The following is an 18,097-nucleotide window of genomic DNA, read 5'->3' as shown; positions in this document are numbered from 1 at the left end:
TCAACTTAAGAACACATAAGGGTTCTCTCCTTATCAGATCAAATATGAACTCCTACATTGAGACTTAAAGGCTCTCTGTGACCTGGCCTCACTTGGCCAATCCAGCCCCACCACATATCAGGGATACTTCCCTCCAGGTAAGAGTCATGCAGGTATCCAGCCCTCACCATGCCTAATCCTACTGTCGTGTTTCTGTTCATGTTCCTTTCTTCTCCCTCTTTCAGAGCCTTCTGGAGCCAATTTCATGAGTCCTTTTGGAGTGATTTCTTCCTACACTTTGTCTATGTTTTCCTCACTATACAATTAGCATCTTAGTATATCCTCTTGTCTTACTTATCTAAGAGGACATACCGCCCCACCCCAATTAACCCTGTGATAATTTTTCTCCAATTTATATGTTCATGGCCAATTAGCATAACATATTTAATGTTTTATATTACTTAAAGAGTACTTCACATATGTTTGCATAGTGATAAGCTCAATGTTAAATGATGGGAAAACCAGACTAAGGCAAATAGTTTTAATCTTTACATGGCTTGGCAAATGGAACCTGAATAGGATTTCAACTTTGTGCTATACAACTGTATGTGGCAGCACTGGACTGACGAATACTAACTTTTAAAACTTGGACTTCAAAAAAAACAAAGTCAAATTTTATTTCAAAACTTTTAAAGAAAGTTGTACCTTAAATTTTATTTTAGTAGAATTTTATTCTACTGTATATCACTAAATCGTAGATAGTATCTCTCACACCTTGGGCATTAGATTAGTTATACAGTAAATTTCATGCTGTAGTAGCTACTTTGATGGAATTCTTTTCATGACCAATATTAACTTGAGGGTCTAAGTCTATGCTAGGCCCTGGACCTAGGTCTAGCAATACAAATGTAGTACCTGACTCATGAAGTTTTGGGCTCAGTAAAGCAATCCATATTTAGAATGTTATACTTACTGATAAACTTGTTTTGCATAGTCTCCAATAGAGCTTGGTGAGCATCTTCCGCTTGTAAAGCGTGTGAACATTCTCTAGCAAGTATGGTGCGTACAAGATGCTCCCCACATCCTAGAAATGGAAGGAAACCAAAAATTGTTGAGGAAAGCAATACTAAACATCTGTCTTGTGTTACGAGCTTTAAAACACCTTCATGAACTACTTAACTAGCTGTGCTGGAGAATAATTCAGTGATGGATGAAATGATTTCTATGAGCAATCTCGTAATTTTAGTAATGAGATTTGACAGACACTAGAGAAACATATGACTGACTAACCTCAAAAGGGAACAAACAAACAAACAAAAAAACAGGAAAACTCTTTTTCATAACAATGATTTATACAATGCATTAATTTAGCCTTTTACCTAGGAATCTCCTAGGGTTCCATCACATTTCCATAGTTGGGAAACTACAAAAAGCTCTGCTTTATAATTTCTTTATTTGTTTGCATTCCTGACCTTGGTCTCCTATTTCCCTCTGGCATCCCACACACCTGGAAGCCTGGGAAAAATCTAGTCAGCCAGGGCCAATCTGAATCTCCCCTAACCTACTTGCCATTAAAATGTCCACCACACAACAGCTGTAAAGTGGACTTAATAAAATAACACCTTACTCATATTTTAAGAGCAATTTACATAGCTTTCAAGAGTGAATACTCTCTGTAGTACTAAAGAAAGAGTGTGTTTTTAACACCTTGAATTAGTGTGGCCAAATTTGGACCATTCAGACACACTAAGACAGGGTGGGCAGGGTGGTGATGGGCATTGCCTGAAATTTGATTATAGTCTCTACCTGTTAAAAATAGAAACTTCCTGTAAAAGTAGAGACAGAAAATTTAATTTATAAACTGGTAAATTCAAATAAAAGATTTCTGAAAAAAGAGTCTGATTTTTTCTTTAAAATATAAAATGTTAAAAAGCTACTTTGACAAACAATGGAGAAGCCTTTTTTTAAACATAACAAATGACATTTGAAATGCTTTTTATATATAAACCAATTTCACTATTAAAAATACAATGTTCTCTTATTCAAATGAGAACAGTAGATACAAAAGATTTCATAAGGTCTCATTCTTAAAATCTTTTTTCCAGAACTTCCGACTCCACATTAAGAAGAAATACAACTACCTTAAAACTGGAGAAAACCAGAAGTTCCATAAAATTGAGCTGCATGGAAGTCCAACAAACAAAGATATAAAGAAAAAATATTCATCCAGACAGGCAGAAGGGGCAGAGCTGGGCAGAGAGGACATGGTGTGGAGGCCACAGTGGCAGCGGCCAGCTGGCAGAAAGTGCAGTCACACATTTTAAAAAGTGGGAGGGACACTTGGGGAGCGCTCCAAGCAACAGACCAGACTGCGCAGCTCACAGTCCCAGCACGGGGGAAAATAAAGCTTTATTGCTTCTGACTATGAAAACCAGTGGGGGGTTGGGCAGAGGAAGAAACTGCTGGTCTCTTAGCAGAGTTCATTTGTTTATAGGCCCCCACGGTCATAGAATGTCCACAGACCCACCCATTCAGGGAACCACAACCAGGGCAATAGCTAGAGGGGTGCCAGTCCCATACGGAAAGTGGGAGAAGTACTTGGAAAAGGGGCAAGTGCTGAGCAAGTGGCATTGTTCCCTCTCATGGCCCCTCCCCCCACATAAAGTGCCACAATGTAATGAAATGAGTTCCGCCATACTGATGAATACCAAAGGCTCCACCCCTTACAGCATAACAGGTGCAACAGCTCTACCTAAGTCACAGAAGCAAACACAGATGCCTGTCAAGTTGAGGAGAGAGGAAATTATGGCCCAAAAGAGGGAACAGATCAAGGTTCCAAAGGAATAACCAAGCAACGAGGAGATAGCCAACCTAACACAGAGTCAAAACACTGTTGATAAAGATGCTCACTGGTGATAAAGATATGCTTGAGTACAGCAAACACAGAAGGGAAGAAGTAAAGGCTATGCTAAATGAAACAAAAGAAAACCCACATGAAACCAATGGTGAAGAGAAGGAAACCAAGGTTCAAATAAGTGATTTGGAACATAAGGAAGAATAAATAGTCAACCAGGACAGCAATAGAAACAAGAATTTTAAAAAATGAGGAGTCTTAGGAATCTCCAGGAAAACTTTAAACATGCCAACATATGAATCATAGGGGTGCCAGAAGGAGAAGAGGAAGAGCAAGAAATTGAAAACTTATTTGAAAAAATGATGAAAGAAAACTTCCCAAATTTGGCGAAGTAAATAGACATACAAGGCCAGGTAGCACAGAGAGTCCCAAACAAGCTAGACTCAAAGAGGACCACATCAAGACACATCATAATTAAAATGTCAAAGGTTAAAGAAAAAGAGAGAATCTTAAAAGCAGCAAGAGAAAAGCAGAGAGTTATCTACAAAGGGAACCCTAAAAGACTATCAGCTGATTTCTCAAAAGAAACGTTTCAGGCAGGAAGGGACTAGTGAGAAGCATTCAAATGAAAAGCAAGGACCTACAACCAAGGTTACTCTATCCAGGAAAGCTGTCACTTAGAGATAAGGTAAAGCTACAGGAGTTTATCATCAAGCCCTTATATGAAATATTAAAGTGACTTATTTAAGAAAAAGGAGAAGATCAAAACTATGAACATTAGAGTGACAACTAACTCACAACTATCAACAACAGAACCTAAAAATAAAAACAAAAACAAACTAAGTAAACAACCAGAACAGTAACAGAAAGACTCATAGGTATGGGGGTCATTTGGAGGATTATCAGCTAGGAGGGGGAAGGGAGAGAAATGGGGAAATGGTGCAGGGATTAAGAAGCATTATTGGTTGGTACAAAATAGACAGGGGGGAGTTAAGAATAATATAGGAAAGGATGAAGCCAAAGTACTTACATGCAGGACCCATGGACATGAACTAAGGGGGGTGGGATTGCTGGAAGGAAGGGGGGTATTGGGCAGAGGGGAGCAAAGGGAAAATAAATTGGGACAACTGTAACAGCATAATCAGTAAAATATACTTAAAAAACTTTTTTCCATTCAAAATGATTCCTTTCCCCAAATGAACTTCTGATTCATCTCTCAAAAACTAAAAAATAGAAAAATACTGCCAAAAGTGTTCTGGTAGTTCATTAGAAAATCAAGTCTTTCATAAATTCACAGATAAATGGTATCAAATAGTCTAAGTATCTACTCAGACTAAAGTATAACTCAACCCTATTGTCAGAAACAATGACAGCAATAAAAGCATCTCCAGGATCCACTCATTTTCCTCAACAGAACCAGGGACAAAGTAACTTTTTTTTTTCATGTCATTAATTTGCACAGATATGTTCATGCACAAACACTACACTGGTGAATGAAAAGGGAAAGTTATTAGCAATTCCAAAGAAATGTGGACTAAGATTATCAATGAAAGACACTTTTAAATAATGCCTTAACAGGCTTAAATTCATGAAGGTCAACCAACACAAACTGACATGATACACAGTTCTCTGTTCAGCTAGTATGTATTATGACAGAAGTTCGGCACTAACAACAAATCTCACTAAAAATACAATCTGTAATTGTTAAACCATGTTGGTACCTTTCATTTGAGAAAGTTACTCATATGTAGAACTCTCCCTCCCTTCCTCCCTCCACCCCTCCTCCATACATATGTGCACATATAAACACACATACAATTATATGCTCACTGCCAAAAATACAAACCATTCAAAAAGTATTGAACTTTTAAAAAAATCATCTGACATTTTGTCTGATAGAGTTCCCCTGTTTTCTTGGTACAGTGGAAATGTGAATAACCTTCAAGATCTAAATATGTCTTCATGAGTATCTATACTTACAGGAAGATCTAGATATGCAATTTAACATATAACTTGTAGTCAGAATTATGGTGATCTTTATTTTGTTAAATTTTTTGCAGTCTTATTTTTACAATCAGAGAAAAATGACATAAAGCAAAAAGAAAAGAAACCATTTTTGACATTTACTATGTTGAGACATTGTACTAAGCTCATGAAACTCCATAAATTTTAATTCCCTTTGTGTACATATCTGATGCTGAGCAGTGAAATGTTATACTTTGGAACAATAATAATTGCTAGGAAATTGGCATATTATAAGCTAAATGAGTGTTCAGAAGGTTATGTACACACACCTCAAGTCAAACAACTAAACCACATGAAGTTAACATTACATCAAAAATACACAATATATGTCAGAGAGACTTTTTCCTCTGTTGTTATACAGGAATAGCAGGGTTTTCCCATGATTGATTTTTACCAAGGAAAATTTAAAATTATGACTTATATTCTGACATATATCACCTCTAACATACGAGCCTTGACACCGAAAGCTTGTTCTCCTGCAGGTTCCAATCAAAGAAAAATTTGACTTCTGTGGTTTTACCCACAAAATTCCAAGGTTTCTTAAATATGATGCCATGTAGCTGAAGTGTAATACAAAGGCAAACAGTTCCATTCTTTATTCATATATTATAAATAAGCCTTTCATGACATCTTCCTTTTATCCTTACTTATGCAAGTAAGAGTGTATTTATGGTCTCAGATCTCAGCAGCAAACATGGATTATATATATTATAGAACGAAGACCTAACAACAAACACAGAAATTAAATAAATACCAAATTGTAAAAGAACTTAGAAAAATATACACTTATTTAGGAACAATAAAAATAACAACTGAATGAATTGCAACACATAGTGAATCCATAACTTATGTTTTAAAAAGCACTTGTTACCTTTGGAAGGTGGTACAGAACCAACTCAGTCTTTTAAAAACTGATAAATTAAAAAAAAAAAAAAAAAAAAAAACCCATCAAGGATTTCTCTGTACCTCCTATAAGAAATATAGAGCAAGGAAACCAAATAGTTTATGAAGAGGAATTTTCTCCATAGAATTATCCCCAGCTAATGAATGAAGAAATTAGCAGAACTAGAATATTACCATTTTTAACCTGTAATGTAATAATTGATATAGGCAATAATCATAAATTGCTAATAGCACTAAAAGATACAACCAGATACCACATCTCTTCATAAAATTAGATCTTTTTAGTGTTGCCACCACTGAAAAAATTACACCTGAATCTGATTAAACCTATAAATTCAGTTATCACTTTCCAGAAATAAAGTACATCAACAAAGACCTATACTTAACATCAAACTTAACTGTGGCCCTGCCTGCTGTGGCTCAGTGGACTGAGCACTGGCCTGAGAACTAAGTGTCACTGGTTCGATTCCCAGTCAGGGCACATGCCTGGGTTGCATGCCAGGTCCCCACTTGGGGGTGTGTTAGAGGCAACCACACACAGATGTTTCTCTCCCTCTCTTTCTCCCTTCCCCTCTCTCTAAAAACAAATAAAATCTTAAAAAAAAAAAAACTTAATTGTGAAAGATTGAATTGTTTCTCCCTAAGATCAGGAACAAGGCAGTGATGTCTGCTTTTATCACTGCTATTCAACAATATACTAGAGGTTGCAACCACTGCTATAAAGCAAGAAAAAGAAATAAGGATAAAAAAGAAAAGAAGTAGAACTGTCCCTTTTTGCAGATGATATAATTGCTTATGTAGAAAACTTCAGGGGAAATCAACAAAATGACTACTGAAGGAATGTCTCCAGAGTCTTCCTATCCAGTTAGTAGTCCAGGGCAAAGGCTCACAGCAGATACCCGCCTGGTACTTACCAGTACCAAAAATGTGGACCTGATTTTCAAGTCTTCCCCATTCAATCACCAGATTGCTACTGAGCACCTTCTTAGTGCTAGGCCCAGAGTATACAGCAGTTGGTAGTAGTGCTGCTGCATATTGTCAGATCTACTCCTGCTCAGTTATTGAGAGTAATCTGATTAAAATAAATGCTTTATGACGTCTAAAAAAGTTGAACCTGACATATTTTAGAGTGCCTTTTATCCATCCAAAGAAAGACCATTTCTCTCAGCCCTATTAAACCATTTGAGAAGGCAATCTTTAAAATACTTGTTTGTAGAGCCCTTGCTGCTGTGGCTCAGTGGATTGAGCATCGGCCTGTGAATCAAGTGTCGCTGGCTCGACTCCCAGTCAGAACCCATGACTAGGTTGCTCATCAGGTCCTCAGTTGGGGGCGCAAGTGAGAGGCAACCACACAGTAAAAAAATAAATAAGTAAATAAAATACTTGTTCGTAGATTTGTTTAGAATCCAGAAAAAAATTGGCAAAATACTCCAAGGAAACTAGGAAAGTTAGTAAAGTATCTTTATTTTTCCCTTATCTAAATGTTCCAACAAATGCCACCATTTCTTTAATGAACACAATGGCCTACATTACCAAAAAGCTTCCATATCTTTAATAATAAGGAGAAATCTGAAATTTCTTGGCTGAGCCACAGAGTCTTGTTTGTCTCCTTAAGAGAACAGCATGTATATTCTATTTATTCAGTCCTCTCCTTTTCTTCTCTCTTGCTGCTTTTTAGGTTCTCTTTATCCTTGATTTTTGACATTTTGATTATAATGTGTCTTGGTGTGGTTCTCCCTGGGTCCAGTTTTTTTGGAACTCTCTCTGTTTCCTGGATCTGTAAGTCTATTTCCTTCCCCAAGTTAGGGAAGTTCTGCTTCATTATTTTGTCACATAATTTTTCAATTTCTAGTTCTTCTTCACCCTCTGGCAACCTTATAATATGAATGTTCATTCGCTTATAGCTGTCCCAGAGATTTCTGAGTCTCTCCTCATATTCTTTGTTTTTCATTTCCTCTTTCTGCACTAGTTGACTGTTCCTTCCCTATGTTCTGATTTGTTGATTTGATCCCTGGTTTTCCTTCCCTCACAACTTGTCTCATATGTGTTTTTGTTCATTTCAGCAGGACTAGCCTTCATTTCTTCCCTGTCTTGTTGAATATCTTTTGTTAATTCTGTAAGCTGCCTTATAACTATAGCTCTGAACTGAGCCTCAGAAAGATTTTCTATTTGTTCATCGGTTAATTCACATATTTGCTTTTTGGTTAGCTGCGTGATTGGTATTTCAATCATGATTCCTGCCATCCTGACTGTTTTTGTTTATCTTTCCTTCTTGGGCGGGGCTGTCACACTTCCTACACTATCGGGGGCAGAGTCCTATGCGCCCATCACTACCAGGCGACCCTTCTCACCACACTGTGGCATTTTGTGTGGGGGCTGGGGTCCAAGATGGATTCCTGCCGTTTGCTCTCCGCTGAGAGACCTGGAGCCGCCTCTTCCATCCCCACGCCCTCTAGGCATCACAGTCCGAGGCAATGGGGGTCTGCCTTCCCCAGCATTGGGATCACAAGCTGACAGGTTTAGTCTGCAGCTGGGGTTGGTTCCCGGGCACTTCTCTCCTCCCCTTAAATATGGGTGTCTGTGCTTACCAGGTCCCACCATTCATCGCTGCAGCTGCCACCTCCAGCACAGCTTGATCTCTCCACCCCACTTCACCCCTCCTACCCATCGAGACGAGCACCACTTGTTTATAATTTCATACGTTGGACTTCCATGTAGCTTTATTTTCTGGAACTTCTGGTTATTTCTGGTTTTGCAGTAGTTGTAGTCCTTCTTAGTTGTGGAGGGCGATGGAGCGTGTCAGTCTAGGCCTCCATCATGGCCAGAAGTTAATTTTCTCCTTTTGTAGTGTCTTTATCTGGTTTAGGAATTAGGATAGTGCTGGCCTCATAAAATGAGCTTGGGAGCCATCCTTCCTTTTGAATTTTTTGAAATAGCTTGAGAAAGAGAGGTGTTAGTTCTTCTTAGAATGTTCAGTGTAATTCCTCTGTGAAGCCAACAGTCCAGGGCTTTGGTTTGTTGGGAGCTTTTGGATTATGGCTTCAATTTCACTAGGTGTAATCTGTATATTCAGATTCTCTTGTTTTTCCTTAGTTTTGGAAGATTGTATATGTCTAGGGATTTATCCATTTCACCCAGGATATCCAGTTTGTTGGTATATAGTTGTTCATACAGAGAAGGAAAACTCTGACTCCAAAAAACCTCCGCTGCCTTGCGGCATACCTCTTCAGGGGAAAGGCTAAGGGAGTAAACCCCAACAGAAAATCCGGAGCCGGAGTCCCTAAGGCGGTTTGACGTTGTAGTCAACATCGGCAACTCCTGCGGCGCACCTGAAGCCAAGCTGTATCGACTCCGTCTTTCCCTTGGACCCTTCAGCTGCGAAGAGAGGGGGGTCTGCTGCATGGGCAACAGCAGACCCTCCATATCACCCTGCCCAGGCTCTGTAGCTTCAGATTCACTGGAGAGGACACTCCAGCGTCATCGCAAGATGTCGATTCAACACGGGAGGAGACAGTTACCGTGTCACTCCCGAGTCGGACTGCACAACCATTCTCGGCGGTGCAGATAGACTCTTAAGAAGCTACACCATCGTCTCTCGAGACGGACGGCTGCCGACGACGAGTTGTTCATAATATTTTTCTTATAGTCCTTTGTATTTTTTGGTGTCAGTTGTTGTTGCTGCTCTCTCATTTCTGATTTTATTCATTTGGGGCCTCTCTTTTTTCTTGATAAGTCTGGTTAAAGGTTTGTCAATCTTGTTTCTTTTCAAAGAACTAGCGCTTGGGTTCATCAATCTTCTGTATCATTTTTTTTAACTCAAGTTCAGTTATTTCTGCTCTGATTTTTATTACTGCCTTCCACCAACTCACTTTGGGTTTTATTGTTCTATTTTAAGTTCCTTTAAGTGTAAAGTGAGATTGTTTATTTGAGCTTTTTCTTATTTTTTGAGATAAGACTGTAATGCTATGAATTTCTCTCTTATGATCGCTTTCCCTGCATCCCACAGATTTTGGGTTCTTGTGTTCTCATTTTCAATTGCTTCGAGGTATCTCTTGATTTCTTCTTTGATCTTGTTGTTGACTTATTCATTGTTTAATAACATGTTATTTAGAATCCATGTCTGTGTGTTTTTCACTGTTCTTGCGATTGATTTCTAGTTTCATAATATTGTGATCAAAGAAGATACTTGATATAATTTCAACCTTCTTAAACTCATTGAGACTTGTTTTATGTCCTGACATGTGGTCTATTCTAGAAAACCTTCCATGTGCACTTGAAAAAATGTATATTCTGTTGCTTTGGGTTGAAATGCTCTGAGGAAATCAATTAAATCTATTTTATCTATTGTGTCTATGAGGTTCTGTCTCCTTGTGATTTTCTGTGTCAATGAGGTGTTAAAATCCATCTATGACTGTTTTAATATCAATCTCTCCTGTTATGTCCACAAGATTTGCTTTACATACGTAGATACTCCTCTTTTGGGTGTGTAAATGTTTACTAAGGTTATATTCTTTTGTTAGATTGTTCCCTTTATCATTATGTAGTGTTCTTTTTTGTTTCTTGCTATAGCCTTAGTTTTAAAGTGTATTTTGGCAGATATAGCACCACTATCCTGACTATTTTTTTCTTTTCATTTGCATTAAGTGTATTTTTCCATCTGCTTACTTTTACTCTGTGTGTAACCTTTCTGAGGTGGGTTTCTTGGAGGCAGCATACACAATAAAGTCTAACCAGAATGTATCCAGCCACGTAATATGAAATATAGACATTTATTGAAGAAGATACAAAATACAAGTAACACTGTACATAAGACAATGACACCTCAGTTCGCTCCAAAGTTTGTATCTTGGCACCTCATACAGTTCTCCTAATCTCCATCAACTGCCCCATAGTATTTTCCTGAATCTAATCGATGGTCTGAAATCTCTTTCAGTCCACTCTCCTTGGATGCCAGGTTACATCGATGTCACACAAATCATTCTTGTTATATTAACAATGGCTGGACTTTTTCCAGACACACGTTATAAATGGGTCCTGTTTTCTTATCCATTCAGCTCCCCTGTATCTTTTGGTTGAAGCAGTTAAGCCATTTACATTTAAGGTGATTATTCATAGATATGTACATAGTGCCATTTCATTACTTAATGGCTTTCCTCTGTTTGTGTTTTTATTTTGTTTTGTTTTGTTTTGTCTTCTTTTTAAAAGCAAACCCTTTAACATTTGTTGCAGTACTGGTTTGGTGTTAACAAAAGCCTTTGGTTTTTTCTTGTTTGGGAAGCTCCTTATTTCTCCTTTGATTTTAAATGATAGCTTTGCTGGATCAAGTAGCCTTGATTGTAGGTCTTTGCATTCCATCACCTTCTATATTTCATGCTACTCCCTCCTAGCCTGAAATGTTTCTGTTGAGAAATCAGGTGACAGTCTAATTGGTGCTCCCTTGTAAGTAACTACATTCTTTACTCTTGTGGATTTTAGAATTCTCTCCCAGTCTTTAAGCCTTGTCATTTTAATTATGATATGTCTCAGTGTAGGTCTCTTTGGGTCTAACTTCTTTGGGATTCTTGAGCTTCCTGGACTTGTGTGTCTTTTTCCTTTACCAAATTATGGAAGTTTTTGGTCATTACTTCTTCAAATCAGTTCTCAATCCCTTGCTCGCTCTCTTCTTTTGGTATTCCCATGATGCAGATGTTGTTATGCTTCATGCTGTCCAAAATGTTTTTTACGCTCTCATTTTTTTAAAATTCTTTCTTTTTGCTGCTCTGCCTGGGTGTTTATTTTTTTCTATCTTATCTTCTGGAAAACTGGTTTGATCCTCTGCTTCACTTAACCTACTGTTTATTCCTTCCAGTGTATTATTTATTTCAGATATTGCATTCTTTATTTCTGACGGGTACTTTTTTATGTTTCTATGTCTTTTTTCATGCTATTCATTATCCATATGACCATTACTCTAAATTCTCTATTTGATAAATTGCTTGCCTCCATATCATCTAGTTCTTCTTCTAAAGAATTCTCTTGTTCTCTCATTTGGTATCTGTATTTTTTTTTTTTCCTTTAGTCTTCCCATTTGGGTTGCTTCTTTGTATTTGTTTTTATGTATTAGGTAGATTTGCAAAGACTCTGGTGTAAGCTTTTGTCAGATGCTGCACTGACTGGCCCTGACCAACCTGTTTGGAGCAATCAGCAATCCTCGGTGTGTGGCTCCCTCTGCTGGGCTGTTTGTGTGCTGAAAGAACCAGGCTATACGCCAACACCATTTTAACCACCACCAGGCCCAGAGTAGGGTCAGCTAAACTCTCAGAGCCGGCAGAGATCTGCCTTAGTTGTTAAACTTAATCAACAATACAGCCTCGAGCTGTAATCTGTAGCCCAGCTTAAACTCCACAGGGTGGTGCAGAGTAATTCCTGCAGATGGGGCTATTACTTTCCCACAGACTGTTGCCACTTGAGGAGAGTGCTCTACCTGAGAAAGATGGCTTCTGCAGTATAGTAAATGACTCATTACAGGGATCCTGGTGGCCATTCCTTCAGTTCTCTCCCCAGAGTCACAAGCCCCAGACTCTCCTCATGCCTCTCTAGTCCACTTTGCCCTCCCTCTGTCAAAGCCAGGGTAAGTGGCTGCAAACAAAAATTTGTGTATTGGCCTTTAAGCATTCTCTGAGTCTCCAGCTATATCTCCCTGGCAGAGAGAAACCCTGCTGCTTTACAGTTTGATGTTATTTGGGTTCCTTTCTCAGCTCTAGTGCTATAGTCTGGGGATCCCACCTTGGAGTCTAGACCTCACACTTCTTAGGCAAAAACCCTGGTTGCCGAAATATCCCTCTGGAACTTTAGTTGCTGCCTGTGGTATCCCAGCCAGCACTCTCACACCTCTGCTGTACTCACCAGACACATCACGGTGATGCAGCTTCTTCTATCTGTCTCTGGTTGTAAGGCTTCTCTCCAGCTGGTGTTCAGCTGATTACTCAGAAAGCAGATTAGTGTAGCTTCCATTTACTCCTCCACCATCTTGGATCTACCAGTAAGTGTACTTTTCTTAATAAATCTTGCCTGCTTTTCTTAACTCTGTGTAGTCCATCCAATTCATTGTTTGTGTCCACCACAAACCTGGACCCCATCTCTGTTTGCAGCAGTTGGGTACTTTGTAAGCAATTTAATAAATACTGCAATAAGGATCATAACTGCCTTAAGAAAAACCAGTTTCTATCATTTTCTTGTCTCTGTATTTTCCTTCATTTAGGAAAAGGTGATTCCCACCTAGCCTGACAATCACCTCTAACAGGCCAGAACAGAGTTAAAATGGAGTTTAGTCTTTGAATTGCAATTCTGAAGGCTACTGTTTCAAAGCAAGCAAAGCCTTCATACAGGATCAAAATAACCACCCAGGTAAACCTTTTATTATCAAAACAAATAATAATAATAATAATACTATGATAAAGATTTCTGTTAGTCTGGCAGACCACATTTTAACTTGGTTATCCAGGGATTATGGATTATGTGTGCCTTTGTTTGTAACTTTAGCTAACTTCTATAATAAATATCTATTTTTCCCCAACGGGTTTCTAGCCTGACTTCAATGTTATACTCCTATATTCACAATACTTCCTCTTAAGACAAGACAGCAAAGAGAAAGGCAGGGTGTCCCATAATGGGGCATGTTCCCATGCACTTCACTCCCCCATAGCTGAGGTCATGAGGTGGTAGGAGTGAATGTAATCTAATACTACAGATGTTATATTTCATCTGATCTTCATCACAAATTTAGTATATTCATTTCAGCTCTAGTGATAAATGCATCCTTCAAATTAAGATAACTAAAAATATGTAATATAAATGGTCCAATAAAATCATATTACCAAATCATGTTTTAGTCCCAAAAGTTAAATAACAAACTAAAAAGTGTTTGCAATGAGCATACAGAAACACAAAAATTTACCAAATCTTGGCTGACGTTTAAGATACAGCTTTATTGCCAGTGAAGATGGAGGCCTAAATAGACATGCTGTGCCTCCCTCCACAACTAAAAAGGAATACAACTACCTCAAAACTAAAGACAATCAGAACTTCCAGAAAATCGAGCTGCATGTAAGTCCAACAAACAAAAGATATAAAGAAGAAATACTCACCCAGAGAGGTGCGACAGCTCTAACTAAGATACAGAGACAAACACAGGAGCCTGTCAAGATGAGGAGACAGAAGTATAGCCCCAAAGAGGGAACGAATCAAGGTTCCAGTGGGAGAATTAAGTGATGAGTAGATCGCCAATCTAACAGACAAAGAGATAGACAACCTAACAGATGGAGTATTCAAAACACTGGTGATAAAGATGCTCCAGGCTTGACAGATATGCTTAAGTACGGCAAACGACTATGCTAATTGAAATGAAGGAAAACCTACACAAAACCAAAGGTGAAAAGGGAAGAAAACTGGGGTTCAAATCAATGATTTGGAATATAAGAAAGAAAAAAACAACCAGTACAGAATGAGGAAACAAGAATTGAAAAAAATGAAGAGAGGCTTAGGAACCTCTGGGACAACTTTAAATGTGCCAATAACCGAATCATAGGGGTGCAAGAAGGAGAAGAGGAAGAGCAAGAAATTGAAAGCTTATGTGAAAAAATAATGAAGGAAAACTTCCCAAATTGGGTGAAGGAAATAGACATACAAGGCCAGGAAGCACAGAGAGTTTCAAGCAAGCTAGACCCAAAGAGGACCATACTAAGACACATCATCATTAAAATGCCAAAGGTTCAAGATAAAGAAAGAATCTTAGAAGCAGTAAGAGAAAAGCAGAGCATTACGTACAAAGGGGTGCCAATAAGACTATCAGCTGATTTCTTAAAAGAAACTTTGCAGGCAAAAAGGGACTGGCAAAAAGTACTCAATGTGATGAAAAGCAAGGATCTACAACCAATACTACTCTACCCAGCAAAGCTATCATTTAGAATGGAAAGACAGATAAAGTTCTTCCCAGACAAGGTAAAGCTAAAGGAGTTCATCATCACCAAGCCATTATTATATGAAATGTTAAAGGGACTTATTTAAGAAAAAGAAGATCAATACTATGAACACTGAAGTGACAACAAACTCACAACTATCAACAACTGAATCTAAAAACAGAAACAAAACCCAATAAAACAAACCAGAATAGGAACAGAATCATAGGTATGGGGATCATTTGGGGGGTTATCAGCTGGGAGGGGGAAGCGGGAGAAATGGGGAAATGGTGCTGGAATTAAGAAGCATAATTGGTTGGTACAAAATAGACAGGAGGAAGTTAAGAACAGTATAGGAAAGGGTGAAGCCAGAGAATTTATATACACAACCCATGGACATGAACTATGGGGGGTGGGATTGCTGGAGGGAAGGGGGTATTAGGCAGAGGGGAGCAAAGGGAAAATAAATTGGGACTATAACAACACAATCAATAAAACATACTTTTTAAAAGTTAAAAATAAAGATATAGCTTTATTGCATTTCAAGATAATTTTTAATCTTTTTTGTTTTTGTCTCATTTAGTGATGGTGGCAGTGATGCTATGAGCCAAATTATTACAAAATGAAAATTAAAAGCCCCCAATGTCAAATTTTTAATGTAGTGTGCAAATGTATGGTTTTTTAATCCTCACCCAAGGGTATGTTTTTATTGATTTTTAGACAAAGAGGAAGAGAATGGGAGGGAAGGAGGGACAAACAGTCTATGATTCATTGCCTCTTGTAGATGCCCCAGCCAGGAATCAAACCCAAACTTGAGTATGTGCCCTGACCGCGGACCAATCCCACAACCTTTTGGTGTACAGGACAATGCTCCAACAAACTGGACCATCTAAGCAGGGCACAAATGTGGGGTTTTAATGTAGTATTTAAATGGTAGAGGACTATGCTATAATTCCTCCATGAACACACAAATTCAGTCTTCAGTGTCCCCATGGTTATCAAACCTGGAATCTATTACATACAAGAAGAAAATGAGATTAGGATTTTTAAGTATGACTCCTAAACTCACAAACCTTTCTCTCCTTTGGGAGATTTTATTTCTTCTAATCCATTCTAACCTCAGTTCTGATACAAAGAGCCCCTAGAGGGGAAAAGTGAAGTTGCATTCACAGGAGTACATTAACCCATATTCCCAGGCAGCCTACATCCAAGAGTACAAGATCAGCAGCAACAAAAGCTCACATTCAGTACCACTGGCACACCACACATCTCCAAGGATTACTGATGATTTTGAAGTATTTATGTCGTCTTATAAATGCTGCCATTCACTCTCACTGTGGATAGTGCGCATCAGAAAAATCTTTCAACACATCCCCTGTTAGAAGTCCACAGGGACAGATAAGTAATGAGGAAAGGCCTTTCCAAATTTAAAAGGAAACATTTGGTACTTCAGTTTCCAGTATTGCAACATCTCTTTTTAACAAAGGAATTTATTACACAGTACGTCACCTTTTCCCTGTCGGAAGATTTACTGCCAATTTTGGAGTTGGGTTACTTCTGGTTTTCAAGCCTGTCTAGTGAAATTAAAAAGAGGGCTGATTTCAGTCTTCACAGTGCCCCCATGGTTATCAAACCTGGAACTTATTATATACAAGAAGAAAACACAAGGAGCTTCATAAAGAGGTGGAATAAGTAGTGAAGATGTTTAATCCGGTCAAGTCCAAAGGTTACAGTCAACAACACACATTTAGTGTTTCCCCAAATATTCAGTTCTCTCTAATCCATAAACTCTTTGGATATTTATAGTAATTTATCAAAAAGACCTCTGGCTTTTCCAATTTTTGTTAAATAATAAACGAAAGAAACACCAACTTTACAATTATCTCCTAGAGATTTCTCTTACAAACTAGGATGTGACTGATATATGCTTTACAATTTCATAATTATTTAAAATGTGGACAAATATTAGAACAGTTACCACTAAACCTGGGAAAATATCTCCTCTAGAGCACAGTGCTAGGAATATGCTACATATACTAAGTTGCTTATTTATTATTATTATCAATTTTATTGAGAAGGTATAACTAAACCACAAAAAATATTCAACTGTCTGAACAAGAAGTAGCTGCATAAATGGGAAGAGTTCCAGTTTTGTGAGTATGTAAATACTTTCATAGATTAAAACATTTCAAAAAACAAACTAAAGCAAAAAAGCTTCAACAAAAATGAGTAGTGAAAATCCTTTATCAAGTCTGTCATGTCAGAAGGTCTGTGGTTAAGAACAGAGAGATGTCCCCTTCTAAAGCTTGAGCCAGTCTTTTCTCTTGTCCCTCTCTGTCAGTATCATATCTCAATGTGGTAATTTACCCAATATTCACTGTGAGTGTGAATGCAGATGATGAAATAGAATCTTGCTTTCTGCTCTAAATTTTCTCAATTTAGTTACCTAATTATAATACCTTAATTAGCGTACCTAGGACAAATGAGCCCAGTCAGGGGTAGGGGGAAATCAGAGGCAACCACCCCCAGAAGAAGTGGTGTTCTTAACTATGAAGGAGCCCCTAAAATACTATCACTCCTACTGCACTTGTCTGGGACACACACTACATATATGAGCATTAGATTTATTTACATTTAAGAACTTCATTAGGGCAGTAGCCATAAAAAGAAACAGTGCTGTTCATAATATTCAGTTAATGCTCTTGTATATCATCTACCTGAATTCCTGTTCCATTAGAGAGAGAAACCACAGATGAGGGGAACTATCACTAGTGGAACCTAAAATGAGTTACTTAAGATCTCTGTGCCTCAGTTTCCTCACTGGAAAAAATGAATGACTTAGCTTAAATGGCTTTAAATTCCTCACAGGACAAAATTTTATAGCTGAACGTATTTTTAGAACTTCAATGATGTTTTGGCAAAATTTAGTTAAGAGGCTTGCAATGGACAGAACATTTATGAGAAAAATTTTAAAAGCTGTTAATAAAATAGTATATTTAGATTAAATTCAACTACAGAGAATTTGTTTTTTAGAGGAAAGAGAAAAGGTCATTGATTCACTGATTCATTGGTTCACTTACTGTTCATATATATCTGGGGCTTTCACAAATACCTCATTATGGCATTACAACTAATTTGTAAGAAAGGTATCATCATCCAGATCTGACACATAAGAAAAGTGAATTGAAAGAACTAAGGTTTTAAAATCAAAGTCTAGTAACTCCAAGTAGCATCCTTGTTCTATCACTGCAGAAATCGGGCTAATGTCATCATATAAATAAAGGGGATGCAAGCGAAGAAAACTCAAAAGGCCTTAAAAACCCAACTCCATGGTCAAGATCAAAGTAATAATTGCCTGTAGGTAAGTAGTAAAACAATTTCTGGTAACAGTTCTTAGGAC

General features: G+C 37.9%; 1 protein-coding gene across 7 annotated transcripts in view; it reads right to left on the bottom strand.

Moving 5' to 3' along the window:
* TASP1 (taspase 1) overlaps window positions 1-18,097 on the bottom strand; it is a 350,594-nt gene that overhangs the window by 116,277 nt on the left and 216,220 nt on the right. For all 7 annotated transcript variants that reach the window (XM_090285210.1, XM_090285208.1, XM_090285205.1 and 4 more), the window contains one exon: window positions 953-1,063. In XM_090285210.1, coding sequence (XP_090141336.1) covers window positions 953-1,063 — 111 coding nt within the window. The remainder of the gene's footprint in view (window positions 1-952; window positions 1,064-18,097) is intronic.

This window comes from Furipterus horrens, unplaced genomic scaffold (genome assembly GCF_987537825.1).
Source record: "Furipterus horrens unplaced genomic scaffold, mFurHor1.1.pri manual_scaffold_8, whole genome shotgun sequence".
NCBI lineage: Eukaryota > Metazoa > Chordata > Mammalia > Chiroptera > Furipteridae > Furipterus > Furipterus horrens.
The sequence above is the reverse complement of the archived record's forward strand: the minus strand, read 5'-3'. Positions and strand labels throughout refer to the sequence as shown.